The following is a 17,346-nucleotide window of genomic DNA, read 5'->3' on the forward strand; positions in this document are numbered from 1 at the left end:
AGTCTCAAAAATACTACAAATTGTAGGTTTATATCGACTTTAACGGTAAAAGTTGATTTTTATTTTTGATATTTTAGTTATAATACTAAAGTCCACAATGAGTATAACCTCAAAAGTTATATTTTGTTCTTAAAATGTGCCTCCAATAGTTAAATGTTCGCCCTGTGCTGTTTTATAATGTAACTCATCCACAGTACACGTCCACTCGTGTGATGAGCTAAGACTGTGTAATAATAGCCTGGTCAGATATCGCGAGATTTCCTGCAGTCATGTGATCACGTTGGGCGAAAAGCAGGAAATCATGGGTTGTTTGGAGTGAAAGAAGAGGAACAGATGCTTAAATCCCAGCTTTCGACCATGGCTTTCAGCAAAAACAGCTCGTTTTGGGTTTTATTAGTGTTAAATATTTACGCTCTCGTTTCTAGCGACGGAGTAAACCTCACCGTTTCAGATTTAGCGGACAAACAGAAACAACTCCCGCCCGTGAACCCTGCTGCTGTTGCTGTTGCTGACATTGTGGCGAACTCGCCCGTGTTTAAACCCGCTGTGAACTCCGTCTTCTCCCTCAATCTGCTCTCTTCCTTCCCCGAGGACCTGGAGATCAGTGACTACTGCAGCGAGCTGCTCCACGTCTTCGGACAGCGGTACGTCGCCTATGTGAACTGCTTGGTGCCTGCTGCTCGACCTGTGAAGGTCTGCCAGAACTGTTTCTCCAGGTATGGCAGCCTCATCGACACCTACAACAACATCTCATCGGACCAGGTACGTGCCACACACCAAGCCATTTTACTGTGTTTCAGCTGACAGTGACGCTGCAGTCTGCCTGCACAAAGCAGACAGGCCTTGTTGATGCGCTGTTGTCTCGTGATCACGAGTCTTGTGATGTGACTGACTGGTGGTGATGCATTTGAGGAAGCACTAATTCATCTGCTTTAGTTGCTATAAACAACAATCTGATCCGTCAGTCAAAATGGAATCCAAACACCTGTAACACACGTGCAGACAGGAGGTCAGTGAGTGTGTCTGTGTGTCCTCAGGTGGGTCCTGGTAATGAGAGCTGCAGGGACAGCCTTCTGCGCAGTGATCGGCTCATGCTGGTTTATCTGCTGTACAGCAACGTGGAAGTCGTCTGGAGGAAATCAGACTGTGACAGTAAGTGCCCTGCAGGAATTCAAAGCCCTCAATGGTTTCTGAAGTAGACACATCTGAATTACAGGGACTCTGTCTGTCTTTGTTTGAGCTTGTGACTCACACACACGTGGACAAGCGTTTGACCGCAGGGGTCAGAGTGCAGGGTCAAGAAGAAGAAGCAGCAGCATTTGGTTTAGTTCCATGTTTTGTGTAGGTCACTTCAATTAGACAGGCAGTGGACACACGGGATGTTGCAGAGGTCACGTATGTGACTTTCGTTTTATTGGGCAGAGTCTTCAGCACTATGAGTAGCCAGTTTGAATCAGTTTGTGACTTTCTGAGATAACTGCATTAGATTTAGTAGATTTCCACACTATTTTCTACTAATGACTAATGACTCAAATAATTTGCTTTCTACATCCAGCACACCATAATGTAAAGATATTCAGTTTACTGTCACACAAGACTAAGACGTGCAACAAATCCTCACAATTGAGAAGGTGGAACGCTCTCATTTTAAATGTCTCTCATCTTAAACAGTAATCATCCAAACTGCAGTCGAATTTCCTATCAGTGAAATGATGAATTTAGCGACTAACTGCTTTAGCTCTAGTTTGTTTGAGCATCCGCCTTTTCGCTGACATTGAACAGTAAGCAAGAGCTGATGTAACGATGGTTAAATTACTGAAAGCTGTCTCTGATCATGGATCAAATGTGGGAAGTTATCTATTGTGAATCTTGATTTCATTCATCCTCTCTCATTGAATAAATAGGCCAAACTGATGGTTGTTTTTACTTCCTGTTGTGCAGATTGCATCAGTAAAGGATTCCATAGCCTGACCAATGACACGCTGAACTTCATGACCATCCTCAACCAAACTCTTTCCTGCTTTGAGAAGTATCAACAGGTGCGCCACAAAGAACACAATAATGTCTCAATCTTTCTATTATGAATTTGTGTTCAGAATATAACTCTTTTTCTCCATTTGTCGTTTCAGGGGAACCATTCAGAGCTGTGCAAAAACTGTAAGAACACATACAGAGATGTGAATCTGCTGTACGGCAGCATGGAGAAGAATCATACTCTGTGCATTGACATAGAAGACGCGGTATGTACTGTATGTCAGGAGCAGAGATATAAACAACTCCTCTTTTAATATGGGAAGAGAGAACGCTGCACCCCCTAGAGGAATCTGTAGACACTAAAGGACGATTAGACGAGTCCTCACTCACTTTAAGTTGTCTTATGGCCTCCCTCAACAGATGGATTTCAAATAGTGTTCCAACTTTCTTTTCGTTTTTTTGTCAAAACACTTCAATAATATTTCATATTAATATTTTTGTAAATTGAATTCTTGCAGCTCTGGATGGCCAGTCAGTGGTCTGTGGGTCTGTGCGGAGACAGGGAGGGTGATTTTTTCGTTATGGCCTTTTTGCTGTCATAAGTGGATATTTAGCCTGGTGAATTAATAGTACCAGTGTTCTGTAACTGTGGTCAGCTGAAGCTTATGTTGCATTTTGGCACTTTTCGTTTCAGATGAATATGACCCGCAAACTGTGGAGTAAGAATTTCAATTGTTCCTTCCCCCGCGAGGAGACGGTGCCTGTCATCGCTGTGTCCAGCTTCATGCTCTTTCTGCCCATCATCTTCTACTTGAGCAGCTTCCTTCACTCCGAACAAAAGAAACGCAAGCTCATACACCGTGAGTAACCAGCTTAATTCGCCCATTGTCACACGGAGAGATTTTTTGACGGGGTTTGGGGGTCTTTGTGGAGGGGAGGGGGGTGGGTTTCGGCTGACTGTGATATTGGGGTTTGGTTGGGATGGAGGAAGGGGCGGTGGGTGTTCTAGGTTGTTCTAAAGCATAGTGGGGTTGCCTCCTGCAAACCTCTGGATCATAGACAAAGGTGGAGGATTTTTTTTTTCTTTGTGTATGTTGGTTGCCTTGAAGGATCGGGCAGTGTTTCCCAGGACTGAGGAAAATAGGAACTTTTATTATTATATTTATTTATTTTTAGCTGTCAGGGTATATGGTGGAGGGGGGGATAGCTGTTTAGTACAACACAATGGCTTGTGATGTTTGAAGACACATTAGGGCTTCTGCAGGAGCCACTTGTACGACCAGATTTGTTTGTAGGTAGCATGTAAGAGTGGTTTAACAGAATTTTTCACGTTCTTGTAGTGAGAATTTTCTTAAAATGTTTGAGGGGTTCAGACCTGCCTCGTGAGTTATGTGCAGATAATCTGCGGTTCTCCACATGGGGGGAAACACTTATTCCACTTGAGAATTACAGTGACTAATCCGAATGAATTTGGAGTGTAAATATTTGAGAAACAAGCAAAATAAAGATAAACAACTCAAATAAACATCTATGAAATTAATATTCTGTTGATCGTATTATCATTATGGTTTGCTGATTTACTGAGACTCATCTAAGAGTAGAATTAAGACAGACAAACTGACCATAACATCACAAGGCCATTAACTTTCTCATCAAGTATCTCCATGAGTGTCACACCCCCTCAGTTTTTTATCTTCTGACGTCTTGTTGGGTCATTCTCATTTTATTTCTGTCACTGTACATCACTGCTCTGAATACACATCTGCAGTTGTACTATTAATATGTATATTTTTTCGGGTTCCCTAATACAAGTAAATGTGTTTTAATTCTGAAAAAGGAGATTCAGGGTAAGAAACTGCAAATGTTATTTCCTTCAAGAGTGTGCATTTATCATGGCCATCTTGGCTCGTCTCTGAAGACCATTCATGCACTCATTTAAAGCTCTTCAACAAACATCTCGTAGTTAAGCTACCAGAATATTTAAAGAATAAAACCACAGCAGTAATTTAACTCCTCAAGTAAGACTTTTTAATGTAAATTCTGTGTCTTTACAGCCAAACGGGCAAAGTCTTACACCACTCTGATGAACATCCAGGACAAACTGAGCTGAGGAGGGACGGGTGATGACTAAAATGAAGGACGGCATCCTTTTATCGCAAGTTCTAACCTGGAAGAAGATTTTGACTCCTCAGCATCTCGTGCCTGAGTTTTGACTGACCATGAATGTAAAGGACCCAACAGCAGCGTCCCCTGTTTCTTTTCAGGAGGCTGTGATATCCATCAGTATTCAGAGGACTTCAAGGATCTAGATAAATGAAGCTGAGAGCGAAATGGGTGCATTCAACATTTGCTTCTTTAAGACCTTCTTCTCAAAATGTAGTAAATGGTGTCGGAACACATGAAACAAAAACTCACAAAATTCATATTTTCTTGAGCCTTTCTTACTTTTGCACAAATGGTTTGAGTCTTTGATCAGCTTTACTTGGTGAAATATTGTGACATTTTGGATTTCTACTAAGTGGCACCTGTTTTGGAGTGTTTCTAACTGTAGAAAGTACTAATCAGATGGTTGTTCATGTTGCTGCGCAGTACGCTAGTAAATCCTCATTCAGATCCTGGCCTCTCCTTCCTTTCTACTCATTCACAATCTTCAGGTTGTTCAGCTCATCCTGCAGTCTGAGACACACAGCTGTCGCTAGAGAGAGTGAGTGGCTTGAATGCAGTGTGAGCGTGCATGCATGCATGCGTGTGTGCAAGTGAGCTAATGTGTGTATGTGCTCTATTTATGGGTTGAGAAATGGGTTTTTTGGCTCTAATGTATGTCCCGAAGAGAGCTACAAAAAGGAAGCACTTGATGTCCATTAGTGGTGACATGTATCTGCTGGAAGAAGAGGGGGTGCACATCAGTGGGGTGCGGTGGGTGTGGGAGTAAATAAAGACACAATACACATAATGCAAGAGCTCTCCAAAAGTACCACACTGTGATGTTACCTGTTTTCCAGTCAGAGTTTTTTTTTTTTTTTTTTTTTTTTTTTTGTGATTGCATAAAGCTTTTAATGTGCTCTGTTGTCATTTTCCGCCGATGTTTAACTTCATTTGTTAAGGGTTCCTGACTGCTCATGACAGTGAAGTCTCCTTTATGAGGTATGAATGGTGCACTGATGAGTTTTGCCTATTAGAAATGCATTTGCAGTGAAGTAATGTAAACCTTGATTTTATATGCGTGAGCCCTAATAAATATTTGTATGGCAGAGACAACCTGCAGATGCATGTACGGTCATTTAACCACTGCTTAGTTTATTCTGAGAGGAGCAACTAGTGGTGGAAAGTACATTTAATGAAGGACTAATATGCAATATTACATGAATATCTACTTCACTCTATTTCAGATGGAAATATTGTGCTTTTTGCTGCTAGTCACATTCAACTTTAACATTTGCATACACAGTCTATCATGATCTAGTAAAAGATGCACCTTTATCATTAAAATCTGCCAAACAGTGTGTGAGCTAGTTATAATGGGCCCCACATCAATCTACAACTAATACAACACTCAAAGGCGCTAATCACGAAAAATGAAAAATAAAAATAAAATATTAAGACCTGCCTACTTTGAATGCAGATGTTTTATTGGAAGTGTTTTTCTGTTGTTGAATTGGCACCATAAGGGTCTAAATACTCCAGCAGAGTGGCTGCAGCTACATTGTGCCTAATGAGTGCATGTTGTATTGTGGTTAAATCTGTTTCTCCACACAGGAATGGCCCTTGTTCTCAGGTTACGTGTCCTTGCGTTTCTTGCAACGAGGTTTTTTCCCCCCCTCCGTCATTAGCAGCTAATCTAAATGTGGGATAAAGATACTTGGCCGAATAATCGCAGCAACACATCCGTTAAACTCCTTTGGCTTTTTGGTCTTGTGGAGCGCAGCCACCGCGGGCCATCAGCAGGTCTAAGAGCTTTACGGATATGCAGAGTCATATGATCCGGTTGCGGCCAGCAGAGCCGCTAAAAACACGGGCTTTTGCTTCATCCGCGCTCCCGCACGGTGGAGGCTGTTGAGCGGCCCGCAGCTCAAGAATGACAGATTTGATTCCCGTTAAGCCTCGCTGCTTTTCTGAGGCACATCGGCTCTCTAAGCGGGGCTGAAAGTCACGAAAAACGCCCGGTAAAATGAGCCGGAGGCCGCCACGTGAATGACAGAGCCGGTGGAAAAGCTGGAGATTTACCCCAATAAAAGTAGTGAGACAGCAAAATAAAAGAAGGGGAAGTTTGCTTTAGTAAAAGTCTGGGCCATTTCTAGCAGAATGAATGGAGCTGCTCCCAGAGTTCTTTCTTTCTGTTTTTATTCTTGGATTATTATCACAGATGCGTTAACATGTCGGCACAATTATGATGTGGTAGGTGGAGCTCATTTTGCACGCTGGAGGTGTTTGAGCTGCACAATGACGTGTGTGTGTGTGTGTGTGTGTGTGTGTGTGTGCAGTTTGTTTCCACACATCTGCTGAAGCTCTTACAAGTTTGTCACATCACAGCTGGTTTGTAAGCAAACTATAGACCCACATGCAGCCAATCAAAGTGTGATGTGGAAACCTGAAGAGAGAGAAGGACACATCTTGGGTTGTAGTTTAACTTTTGAAATGAACCATAATTGCATATTTATAGATTTTGGAGATTTTTCATTAAGGATCAGGAGTAGATATAATTTTAAGTTTTAAATTTAAGTTTTTTTTTTTTGTTTTTTTTTTACGAATAAACCATATCTGACAAATCTGAGAAGGCTAGTTTTACACATCTGAAAACACTTTTTGGAATATTTTGATAATTAATCCAAGTGAGAGGGGCAATGCCTCACTAATAAGTAAAAATGGAGAATGTTACTTATTCATAATGCACAGAAAGTAGCTCATCAAAAAAAAAAAAAGAAAATCCTCATTATGGACAGCAGGATGGGCCTAATCAGTGTATTATCATTATCATTATATTATGGCTGGTTGAGGTGGAGCTCATTTTATCTATATTTAGTAGTTAAATCTAAAACAGTGCAGCATATTTGATTAAGTGATGTCTCATATGTCCTATTTTATTCTGAAAAGTAAGCAGTAACTCCAGTTTATGGGAATGAAATGTAATGGAATAAAAAAATTAGAATATTTCCCCATGAAATGCAGTTGAGTAGAAGTATAAAGTAGCAGAGTTCAAGTACCTCCATACTATACTTAAGTACAGTACTGGAGTAACTAGCCTAGTAGCCTATATAACAAATTAACTCATTATAGTCGATGGATTGCTTTAAATTCTCACATTTACACCTGAGAGCTTCACATCTGGCTAAAACAAATGCACCAGCTGAGCAGCTGGGGGGCTGTACAGTGAGTGAGTCATACCGAGGATCTTCATCTTTCATAGGCCAGTTTTGGTTTTTGGTCCCTCCTCTGTCAGCTGGACAGTATTTTTGTGATGTGAGTGTTAACAGGCTGAATTTCCTAATCTTTAGCTGAAAACTGTGGCTCTGATTTTTTTGTAGTTTACTGCAACAAGAGCATATTTAATTTTAACTGATGTGTCAAGTGTGCACACTTTTACATGTCTGAGTAGCACTAGAGCTACATGTATTGTTTTGTATGGGCTACATAATATATGTGTGTGTGTGTGTGTTTGGCAGCTTATTTAACTTCTCACTGACTCGACTGCAGTGCAGCAACAAAAAAAAAAAAAAAATACAATCCACCAGTAATCATGGCCTAATGCCACATATAATTATTGTACACCTAATCCACTCACAAGTGCTTTGATAAGAAAAATGACTTTGAGAATAATTCTACTGTAAGTGTGACAGTTTATGTGGAAGAAATTAACATGATTTTGTAAACGGACTCGTGTCCTGATCTCCGTGCCTGCTCCACTTCTCAGCTGGATTAATGTGGGAATAAAATGTGCTGAGGTTTGTATTGAAAGTTTAGTAGAAAACAATTCAAATCTCACTCACTGTAAGACAAATGGACAGTTGATACACTTACAAAAGAAATAATTATCACAGTTATTGCATATCAATATACATCCAAACTGTCATAAATGTGTTGGTGCAATAATCCATTAACATTAGTACACTAGCAGTGCTCAGGGACTTAACTAACCCACATATATATATGTATATATATGTGGGTTAGTTAGTATAGTTATAACTGTAATTTCATAGTAAATGCCGGAGAATTATAGCAAAAAGACTCTAAAAAGCAACGTTTTACTCCTAAACTGGATTCCAACAGTTTGAATAAATACAACTTTTTTTAATCAATTAATTGCTAGAATGTAAGTAGAGTTAACATGTTGACCAAATAATCAATTATGTGTAACATTTGTCACTAAAATTAAAAAGTATTTCTCTTGAATGGGCTGTAAAAACTGACACACAGACACTAAAATCATGCAGCCGTTCATTCTTTCTGCTGTGTGTGATGTGTGAACTGGTTAGTTGACTTCCTTGAAGCTGACGAGGGAGAGCAGCAGGAACGGCTGAAGCTGAACTGACGATTGTTGATGTTTTTTTAGTGGCTAAATGGCGACGCAAACTTTCCCTCAGGCCGTTCCTGATGAGCACTGAGGACTGTGAGAGGCTGACAAGTGGCCTCCACTGCATGGACCTTGAGATCATTTTATTTTCTGCAACAATTATTGAGGCAACATATGAATGGATTCTTATTTTTTCCCCGTCGTAGCCTCTTTGTCTTTCTCAATCTGTGTTTGTCAGTATCCCTCACTCTCTCTTAATATTTAAAAGTTTAGAGGTAACAGGGTAATATTGGCAAAGAAAACCTTGGAAAATCAGAAAAAAACAGGTGTGCCTGTTTGCAATAGATGGCGAAAACATACTTCTCTTTGCAGACGTTACCTTAACACAAGGCCAGGTTATTTCATATTTCATTCATGTTGTTTCTGATCTGGCCTTCAGTTTGCTTTTATTAAATCTAATTCTTGTTAAATGACTGTTTTGTTCTTTGACAAGGTCTCGGCCTCCTCTAGACTAAATACCTTTGAATTTTCTGCTGTCCTCTACAATCACCCTCCACTCTCCTACAGTCTGTGAAGTGCATCCCGTGTTACGAACCAGCGAATGTCTCCTTCGTTATGGCAATATTAAGAAACTGTTAGTCAGGGCTTAAGTTGTTATGCAAACCCCACCACCACCAACACTCTAAGCTGTCAGTTAGTTAACTGGCTGAAGGTCAGGCTTAGATTATGCACCTCTCAACCCCCGAGCCATGAATATGATGCTTTGTTGAACAAGGAGTAAACATATGCCCCTGGGGGTAGGACTTAGCAGACACACACACACGCTGCCTCTCTCTCAGAGCATATGCAGAGTGAATGGGGCTTATTATACACCTGCGAGTGGGGTCAAAGTCTGTCAATCCCAAGCTTATGGTATTATGATAGATTATAGAATCACTCTCTAATGGCAGTCATTCAGTTTGTAATCTCAGCAGCTTGATGCAAAAGCACTCAGCGTTCCAGCAAAGGGTCTGTTGAAAATAAGGCCTTCTCCTCATTCATCCCTCACTTCCCCCCTTTCACAAAGGTCTTATGACAAGTCAGCTGTTGGTGACATCACAGATGCTGGATCATATGTCAGAAACCTTTGCTGGCTGACTTACATCCATTGTGGCTCAGCAGCAACTGAGGCCACTTGAGGCCAAAAGAGCGGCGAGGTGCCCCCAGGAGGGGGGGGGCGCGAGCATGAGAGCTGCCAACAGGCAGGAAAGTGGGGTGGGAAGGTCGGTGGGGGGGCGCTCCTTAGGGCAAGAACATCTGACCCACGTGTGGGTTTGTTTGTGAGGCCAGCCAGAGAGTGCCCATCTTGCCATCAGCTTGAGAAGACATTTATCATTTGTGTTGAGTGTGTGTGCGTGAATTAGGAAGTGTGCATGTGAGTGAGCCACTGGATTATTTATTTTTTTTATTTTTTTAACAGCACACATGAGAGACAGACAGACACAAAGAGAGAGAGAGAGAGAGAGTGATAGTTGCTGAATCTGCATGTGAGTAAAACATGCTGCCTCTCAAAAATGAAACACTTCATGGATGTTAGTTTGTGGAACATGAGGAAGGTTTCGATCACATGACAGTAGCGCCACCTAAAGTCAGCTTCTGAACATAACATATAATTAAAGGCACATAATCATGTAGAGAACATTAAAACTTGCAGATCCAACTGAGTTTACTGTTTAATTCTCCACTTTAAACCTTTGCAATCAATATATCAGTTGCTTAGACTAACGGTTGCTGTTTATCTTATCTTCTATCAATTATCATAATTTCTGCAGACAGTAAGTTTCCCTTGAAGTATTACATTTTCTTGGATCTATTTTGTTCTCAAGTTCTGTTATCCCTCACATAAAGTCTTTGAAAGTAGCCCGGCAGACCTTATTTGTAGCTGCCAGTTACTCTACTCTACTCTTGGCATTCAACCTAATATGAAGGACTTTATTTGTGGAATTTTGCATTTATGATAAAGTCATTTCAAGTAAATTTCCACTTAATGTTGACATAACTTAATCCAACCACTGGAACAACTGGATTTATAGCTCAGGTTGTCTTTGAACATGAACTCTCCAGTTAAAAAGTGTCACTCTAGAAAATGGTATTTTTGAAGACAAAAGACATCTATTGATAATATTGGTGCTGTGTAGACCCAAACCTGCCAGGAGGTGCGGAGCTTTATCATAACCAGGGTTTCTGCCACTAGATGGCATCACAAAGTCATATATGATAAGATCAATGATCCAATAGTGTTTCTCTGTCTCTGCATTGCTGCTGCTGCACTGTTGACACTTTGACATTGACATGGTGCATCTGATCTGTATTAGTGACTCAGCATCTGCTCATGGACAGCCAAACTATGCCTCATGACCTTAGTATTTAAAATAATAATCACAATCACAACCAGAATCAGAATTCCTTTAATAATGCCCAGGGGGAAATTGCTTTTTGTTACACACAGCTCCAAAAGAATAAGAATAAACTTCAAACACAAAAGTAATAATAATGATAATAATAATAATAATGATACAAATAATACCACTACTACTACTAATAATATATAACACATTCAGAGTGAGGAGATGTATTATATAATACTAATAATACTACTACCACCAACAATAACATATAACAACATGTACACTCAGAGTGAGGAGCTGTATTATATAATTGTAATAATAATAACAATAATAATATTGTTATTATTATTATAATTATATAACTATGCCTCATGACCTTAGTATTTAAATTAATAATCATAAAAAGACTAATTATTATTATCATTATTAGATTATGCTAGTACAAAAAGATAGATAGATAGATAGATAGATAGATAGATAGATAGATAGATAGATAGATAGATAGATAGATAGATAGATAGATAGATAGATAGATAGATAGATGGATGTGTTAAGAAAAAACATTGTTGCCCTGTCCCTATTTTCCGACTTCACTAAGGTGTCAGTGAAGGCATCAGAAGGCTCTGTCGCCATAGCAACGTTTACCAAACACAGTGCTGCAACCTGCTAATGGTAGTTTTTGCAAACGGTAGTTTTTGCTAACGGTAGTTTTTCTATCTTTATCACTAAAGTATTTAACAATTTCTGTCAGTAACTTTTACACAACATACTGCTGACATGGAGGAAGTTGACAAGGAGCCAAAGGAAAAGGAGGCGTCTATGTAAGAGCTGCTAACTCCTTACTGTCAATACTGAGAAACACGAGCTACCGAAGCACTAGCAAAAGTGGTTACTCTAATATATGTCTCATTCTGCATGGACTCCTACTTATTATTTGTAATAATAACCGGGTTAATAAAATGCACACACTTCAGTTTTTATGATTTATCGTGCTTTGGTTTGGTTTTCGTCTAAATACACCTGCTAAACCTAGTGTACATCCTCAGGGTCTCCACACAGGATCCCAGCCAGCCTCAGGAGGAGGAGGGGGAACAGAGGGAGAGTGGAGAGGTTTGTTAAGTTTCCAAAACTTTCTGTGTCCTTTTTCTCTCTGGTTTCATTAGTCAGTGTTTGACAAAAGTCACCATTTTAATCAGTGGGGACCCAGTATACATATATAGAACCCAGCTACAAAAGGATGTCAGTGATTACTCAGTGAGGTCTGAGACTCATCAGTATTCCACTGTGATCTTTGTCCAGAAAACAAGGCAGCATATATTACTAACCACTCAACACAATGAATAATAATGATATCATCAACAAAATCATTCAAAATCAAACACACAAAACACACAGAATAAGAATAATACGCTTACACTTACAAGGTTCCCATAAGTCATATTTTGACCTTTTAAAACAGCGTGGTTACTTAAAATATGTATTTTAAAAACCCTGACTTTGTTGGTCTGAAAACTTTTCCCCAGACCTTCAAACTTTAGTACCTGATAATAACTGTTAGTTATCGTCTGTTATATCAGTTGAAAATAGCCTCTGATGATATTATTGCTATTATAGTGAGCTACTATTTTACCTGGACACATTTTACCTGGACTTCCACTCACCTGTAGATAAGATCAACCTAATGTTGTGCCACAGCATGAATAGAAGCTGTCATCTCTTACGTTAGCTGATCACTCCACAGAGAATAATCAACCTGCAGAGAGATCTGCAGACATTAGTGACCAACATCCAAACTGCAGTTGACGCCAAAGAGTCGATGAGGAGGACGGACTTGGAGGAAGCTTGCAGATTTCGGTAATTTTCTACTTTTATCACCTTTAACACTACCTTACCTTTGTCCTAAACCAGGGGAAAAACCCATAAGGGGCAGTTTTACTTGTGACATCCCCCACACCATCCTTCCCCTTTTGTCTTCCTTCCCTCATGCTTGCCACCTTGTTTGTCCCTCTTGGTTCAGATTGGAGCGGCTGGAGACTGATGTAAAATCCAGCCAGGAAAAATTTGAGGAGATCTCCAAAGGGTGGTCCATAGCTAAGCAGAAGGTGATCCCTCAGGAGCTGCAGGAGGCCTTGAACAACCAGCAGAAGTTATGCACTGCTCTCATAGACGACAAGAAGCAGCTCATAAATGACCTACAACAGGTAAACCTATCATATACTCTCAGGAAAAGCTTCTGAGGGCCTCGTCCATTCATTTCACCGGCTGTCTGAACAGGAGCTGAAGGTCGGAGATGATCGCTATGTTAAGGACTTGAGGAGGCAGGCAGAGGAGCTGGACCTGATGATGGAGAGGATGGAGGAGCAGATGAAAACCCTGACAAAGGCCTACAGGGAGGAGCTGGCCCAGATGGAGGTAGGACCAGATCGGGATCAAGAAGCAGCTTTAAATGTGTAGTAATTACAACACGCTGAACTATGGTGGTGAACATGTAAACATTATACCTGCCAAACATCAGCGTGTCAACGTGCTGAAGTTAGCATTTAACTCAAAGCACCACGGTCCCTTAGTATAACCTCAGAGCATGGATGTAGATGTCACTGATTCTAATGGCTGCACTTGTTGTTGGTAGAGAGTTTATCAGGAGGAAACTGAAGTCTTACTCACAAGAGACAAGACCGATTGGGACAAATACATGAAGGAACTTTGGGACAAAGAGGTCAGGATACCAACACACACACACACACGCAGGCCACGTATACCAACCCTCTGTCTAAACATATGGAACCTGTTTCCAGCTGGTGTGGCTGACGGAGAGGCAGAAGAAAGTGAAGGAGTATGAAGCAACCATTCACAGTCTGATGTTGGATACTAACGAAAAGTTCAGCTACATGCAGACAGACAAGAATTCAAAGTTACAGGTTTGCACAAATATCACGATATCATCGTTTGAGTGAAGCTTTTCTGCCATGAGTTCATTTTAATAAAAACCCAGAATCTTCCTTTGATGTTAATTTGAATTTGATTGATGGAGAAAGAATAATAAGAAATATAGAAGATTGTGATTGTGATTACGTTTCAAATGGCTCACTATTTGACAAACAAAAGTCCCGTGTTGAGAGGCTTTAAGTCCCAGTCTCGTGTCTGCAGGCTCTGGTGAGGGAGCATCAGCAGCTAAAGGCCACCACCATGATCACGAACCTGAAACTAATCAAACCAAAAAATGACTCAGAAAGACACACCCTCAACCTGGACCAGATGAAGAGCAGGATCTATAAGTAGTGCACACTTTCTCTCTCGCTCTCTCTCTCTCACACACACACACACACACACGCGCATTTTTATATTCAATTGACTCTCTGGTTCTTGTGACGGCTTTGTGTTTCAGCCTGAGCACGGAGGTGAATGACCTGTTGATTAAGATTAAAACTCAAAAGAAACAGATGGCAAAGTCAAGTCAGTCTTTCTACGACAATTACCAACGCAGCATCCTGCAATATGAAGACATACAGAAGAAAATGAAGTGAGTCGTCCCATCAGTTTAAAGTCACACTGACATGCTGCACCATTACTTACCTCTTCTTCTTCCTCCCTTTTCCTTCCACCCCCTCCCCTCCTTCCCTTCTCACAGGCACTCTGCAGTCGCCGATGCCAGGAAGATTGAGAAGATGTGGCTCATGGTTGAAGCAGAGGTGAAGCAGCTAGTGGAGAAGGCTTTGCTCACTGACTCGCTGATCTGCAGGCAGCCCCTCGGCGTAGCCTGGAAGTGCCCTCCTGCGGCGTTCATGGGTCTCTCCAGTCCCATCCAGCCCCAGAAACGCAGCTGCCAGGACGCCTCCCAGTTGTTTCAAACCGGACAGTGCAGTCAGAAGATGGCGGACGGCTCAGTTGGGCCCGGGATGGAGACAGACGACGAGAGCACGGATGGGGAAAGCAGCCAGGAGGGGGCCGCAGCGCAGAGTGAGGACGGTGCAGAGGTGGATGATGGGAAGTTGACGGTGGAGATACAGAAGGCAGTGATGGAGTTGCTGTGTGATGAGGCGGTGAGAGACACGTTCAAGATCCATGTTTATCACAGTAAGAGTTTCTTAAGCACAGGTTTGTACAGAAAAGGACGAGGGAATGGGCCTGTTAATAAATGTTTTAGAAGTGCTGATTGGTGGATTTTGTGGCTTTTCTTTCAGAATTCTAATGTTACAGTATGATTATTGAGTATTAGTCACAGCAGCTTGAAAAAATCCAATATTATGAAATTATGTGACGAGCATCTTCAGCCAATTGTTTCTCTCCCATCTCAGGTCTTCCTGATGGAGGATGAACTCCTGACCACGCTGGCTCCCCTGGAGAGGGAGGAGCAGTATGTGGTGAAGCTCGGCTTCCTCCTTGATGTGAGTTCATGCAGTGGAACACCTCAGTGTGTTGTTAGACTGCGTGGAGCAAACACTGAACAACCGGACATGTTTTCTCTTCCAGTCTTTTGGCATTGAGGCGGAGGATTTGCCCAAGTTGGCTAATTTCTTATATGAGTATAACCAACGTCAGCAGAGAGAGCAGGTGAGGGGGGAGCTTCCAGCTCAGTTTGTGTACAGTTTCTGTTCCTACATCTTTATCGGTGTTCTGTGTGGCTGCAGGCTCTTGGTGCTTCAGGGGAATCCAGTGAGAAGGACGAGGACGAAAACACAGACTCTATGACCTTTGAACGCATTGATCCCATTTATATTATCCCCGCTCTGAAAATCTTCCTCGAGCAGCTCATGAGGTCCAAGTAAGACCAGCACTCATTTAAACCACTTATGTATGAGCATCGTGTCACTCTTCGCTATGTGTTTCCATGCCAACGAAGGCAGATATATGGTCTGTGTGATCTGAACATGAAATTATTTGATGCACTAGTTGAGGTCGTGTGTCGCCTCAGTGAAAATGACCCTAACGTGCTCCTGGTGCTTTCTAAGGCAGAGCTCAGCCCGCCAGCGTTTTCAGCATATTTTAAGCCGGGATACTTCAGAGGATGAAGTCTACTGGAACAGAATGGGCAACATCATCTCTGAGGACAGAGTGAAACTGTGGGATGCTGCGGAGATCACACTGAAGCAGTACCAGTGAGTAAAAACCACACACACACACACACACACATGCACAAAGCAAACATCCCTCTGTAGCTGAATGAGCGCTTGGCTTCTTGTCTGTGTTTGCAGTGCCGTCCTGACGGAGATCACTGAGCTCCTCCCTGAGACTCAGAGTCTGCAGCAGCAGAACACAGAGCTGCGGAGGCTGCTGCAACAGTCGATCAACTCAGGAGTCTGAGCGCGTTAGTGTTTGTGTCTTTGCTTTTCTCATATGCGTCACAGTTTTACAGACATTCAGTGAGGGTGGGGGCGGTAGTATAGAAAAATAGTTACACAGTAAGCTAATTTGCACAACACAGCAGTTTAATAGCATTTACATTGTTCGTTTCTTGTTCCAGTTTCATAAACATGAAGATTTTCTGCTTTTCTTTGTCACATTTTAGTGGTAAATTGAACATCTTTGGGTTCTGGACTTTCGGGCAACGACAGCTGGAGGTGTGGGAACCTGTGATGTACATTTTATAGACCAAAAGACGAATCAGTGATTGAGAAAATTATTGGCCGTTTATACAGTAAACCAGTGTTTCCCAAACCAGGTCCTGAGGACTCCCTGCCTGCCGTGCATGCTTTAGACGTTTCCTAATCAGGTGTGTTGGAGCAGGGACACGACTAAAACATGCAGAGCAGCGGGCCCAGGACCAGGACCCGAATAATTCTTAGTAGCTGTCCTAATCAGCAGAGCTGGGACAGCTTGCGTATGTGAAACCACCAGAGTATGTGCAAAAGGATTTAAATTCTCTGTCAAATAAAGCATTCATTAAATCATGTCGTGGTTGCAGCTTTTTATTTTTACAGACACAGAAGAAAATAAACAGGAGGAAAAACCGAGTGCAACATCAGTGAGACGTACAACAGTGCAGAAACGTCCAGTGTTTTCATCCAGCCATGTTGAAGAGCTTGTGGCTGAGCTCTGAGGGCAGAGAGAAGAAGAGCAGAGCCAGGAAGAGCAGCCCCAGCACAGCAGCCAGCAGCAGGGCACAGTGCAGCCTGTAGTGCCTCCAGGTCAGGATACACACCGTCCTCAATGGGCTCAGCAGCCACAACATGCTGTCACTGGGACGGCTGCACAGAGAGAGTCACAGGTTAGACAGCAGCCGCCCACTGTTTCCATGTTCACAGCTCTGAATGATATTTCACTTCAGGGAGGAGAAACTGATAATCTCTCCCTGAGTCTCACACTCTGAGACCTTCAACCTGCAACCATGTTTTTGGCCACCAGGGGGTGACACAACACTGATACATCACCTCTGAGGTTGATAGAGCAAACTTGTTGGTACACTCATGGTTGTAGTGTCCATGAGCAAGGTGAACATCCAGTTTGGAGCAGTGGTGTGTGAAACAGGCTCACTGTTGT

General features: G+C 41.9%; 2 protein-coding genes across 2 annotated transcripts; both read left to right on the forward strand.

Moving 5' to 3' along the window:
* The first annotated feature begins 285 nt into the window (after positions 1-285).
* ostm1 (osteoclastogenesis associated transmembrane protein 1) lies at positions 286-5,549 on the forward strand. Its single transcript, XM_070849150.1, has 6 exons — positions 286-762; positions 1,038-1,152; positions 1,942-2,039; positions 2,130-2,240; positions 2,669-2,834; positions 4,029-5,549. The coding sequence occupies exons 1-6, from the start codon at positions 334-336 to the stop codon at positions 4,082-4,084; spliced, it is 975 nt and encodes a 324-aa protein (XP_070705251.1). The 5' UTR covers positions 286-333; the 3' UTR covers positions 4,085-5,549.
* Positions 5,550-11,683: 6,134 nt separating this feature from the next.
* On the forward strand, positions 11,684-16,757 carry drc1 (dynein regulatory complex subunit 1 homolog (Chlamydomonas)). Its single transcript, XM_070849890.1, has 16 exons — positions 11,684-11,690; positions 11,916-11,979; positions 12,611-12,723; positions 12,887-13,070; positions 13,144-13,281; positions 13,499-13,585; positions 13,665-13,787; positions 14,017-14,144; positions 14,255-14,389; positions 14,498-14,909; positions 15,165-15,254; positions 15,340-15,420; positions 15,498-15,631; positions 15,819-15,965; positions 16,062-16,174; positions 16,376-16,757. Coding segments are annotated over exons 1-15 (1,947 nt in total). The 5' UTR covers positions 11,684-11,688; the 3' UTR covers positions 16,171-16,174; positions 16,376-16,757.
* The last annotated feature ends 589 nt before the right edge of the window (positions 16,758-17,346 follow it).

Source organism: Pempheris klunzingeri, chromosome 18 (genome assembly GCF_042242105.1).
Source record: "Pempheris klunzingeri isolate RE-2024b chromosome 18, fPemKlu1.hap1, whole genome shotgun sequence".
NCBI lineage: Eukaryota > Metazoa > Chordata > Actinopteri > Acropomatiformes > Pempheridae > Pempheris > Pempheris klunzingeri.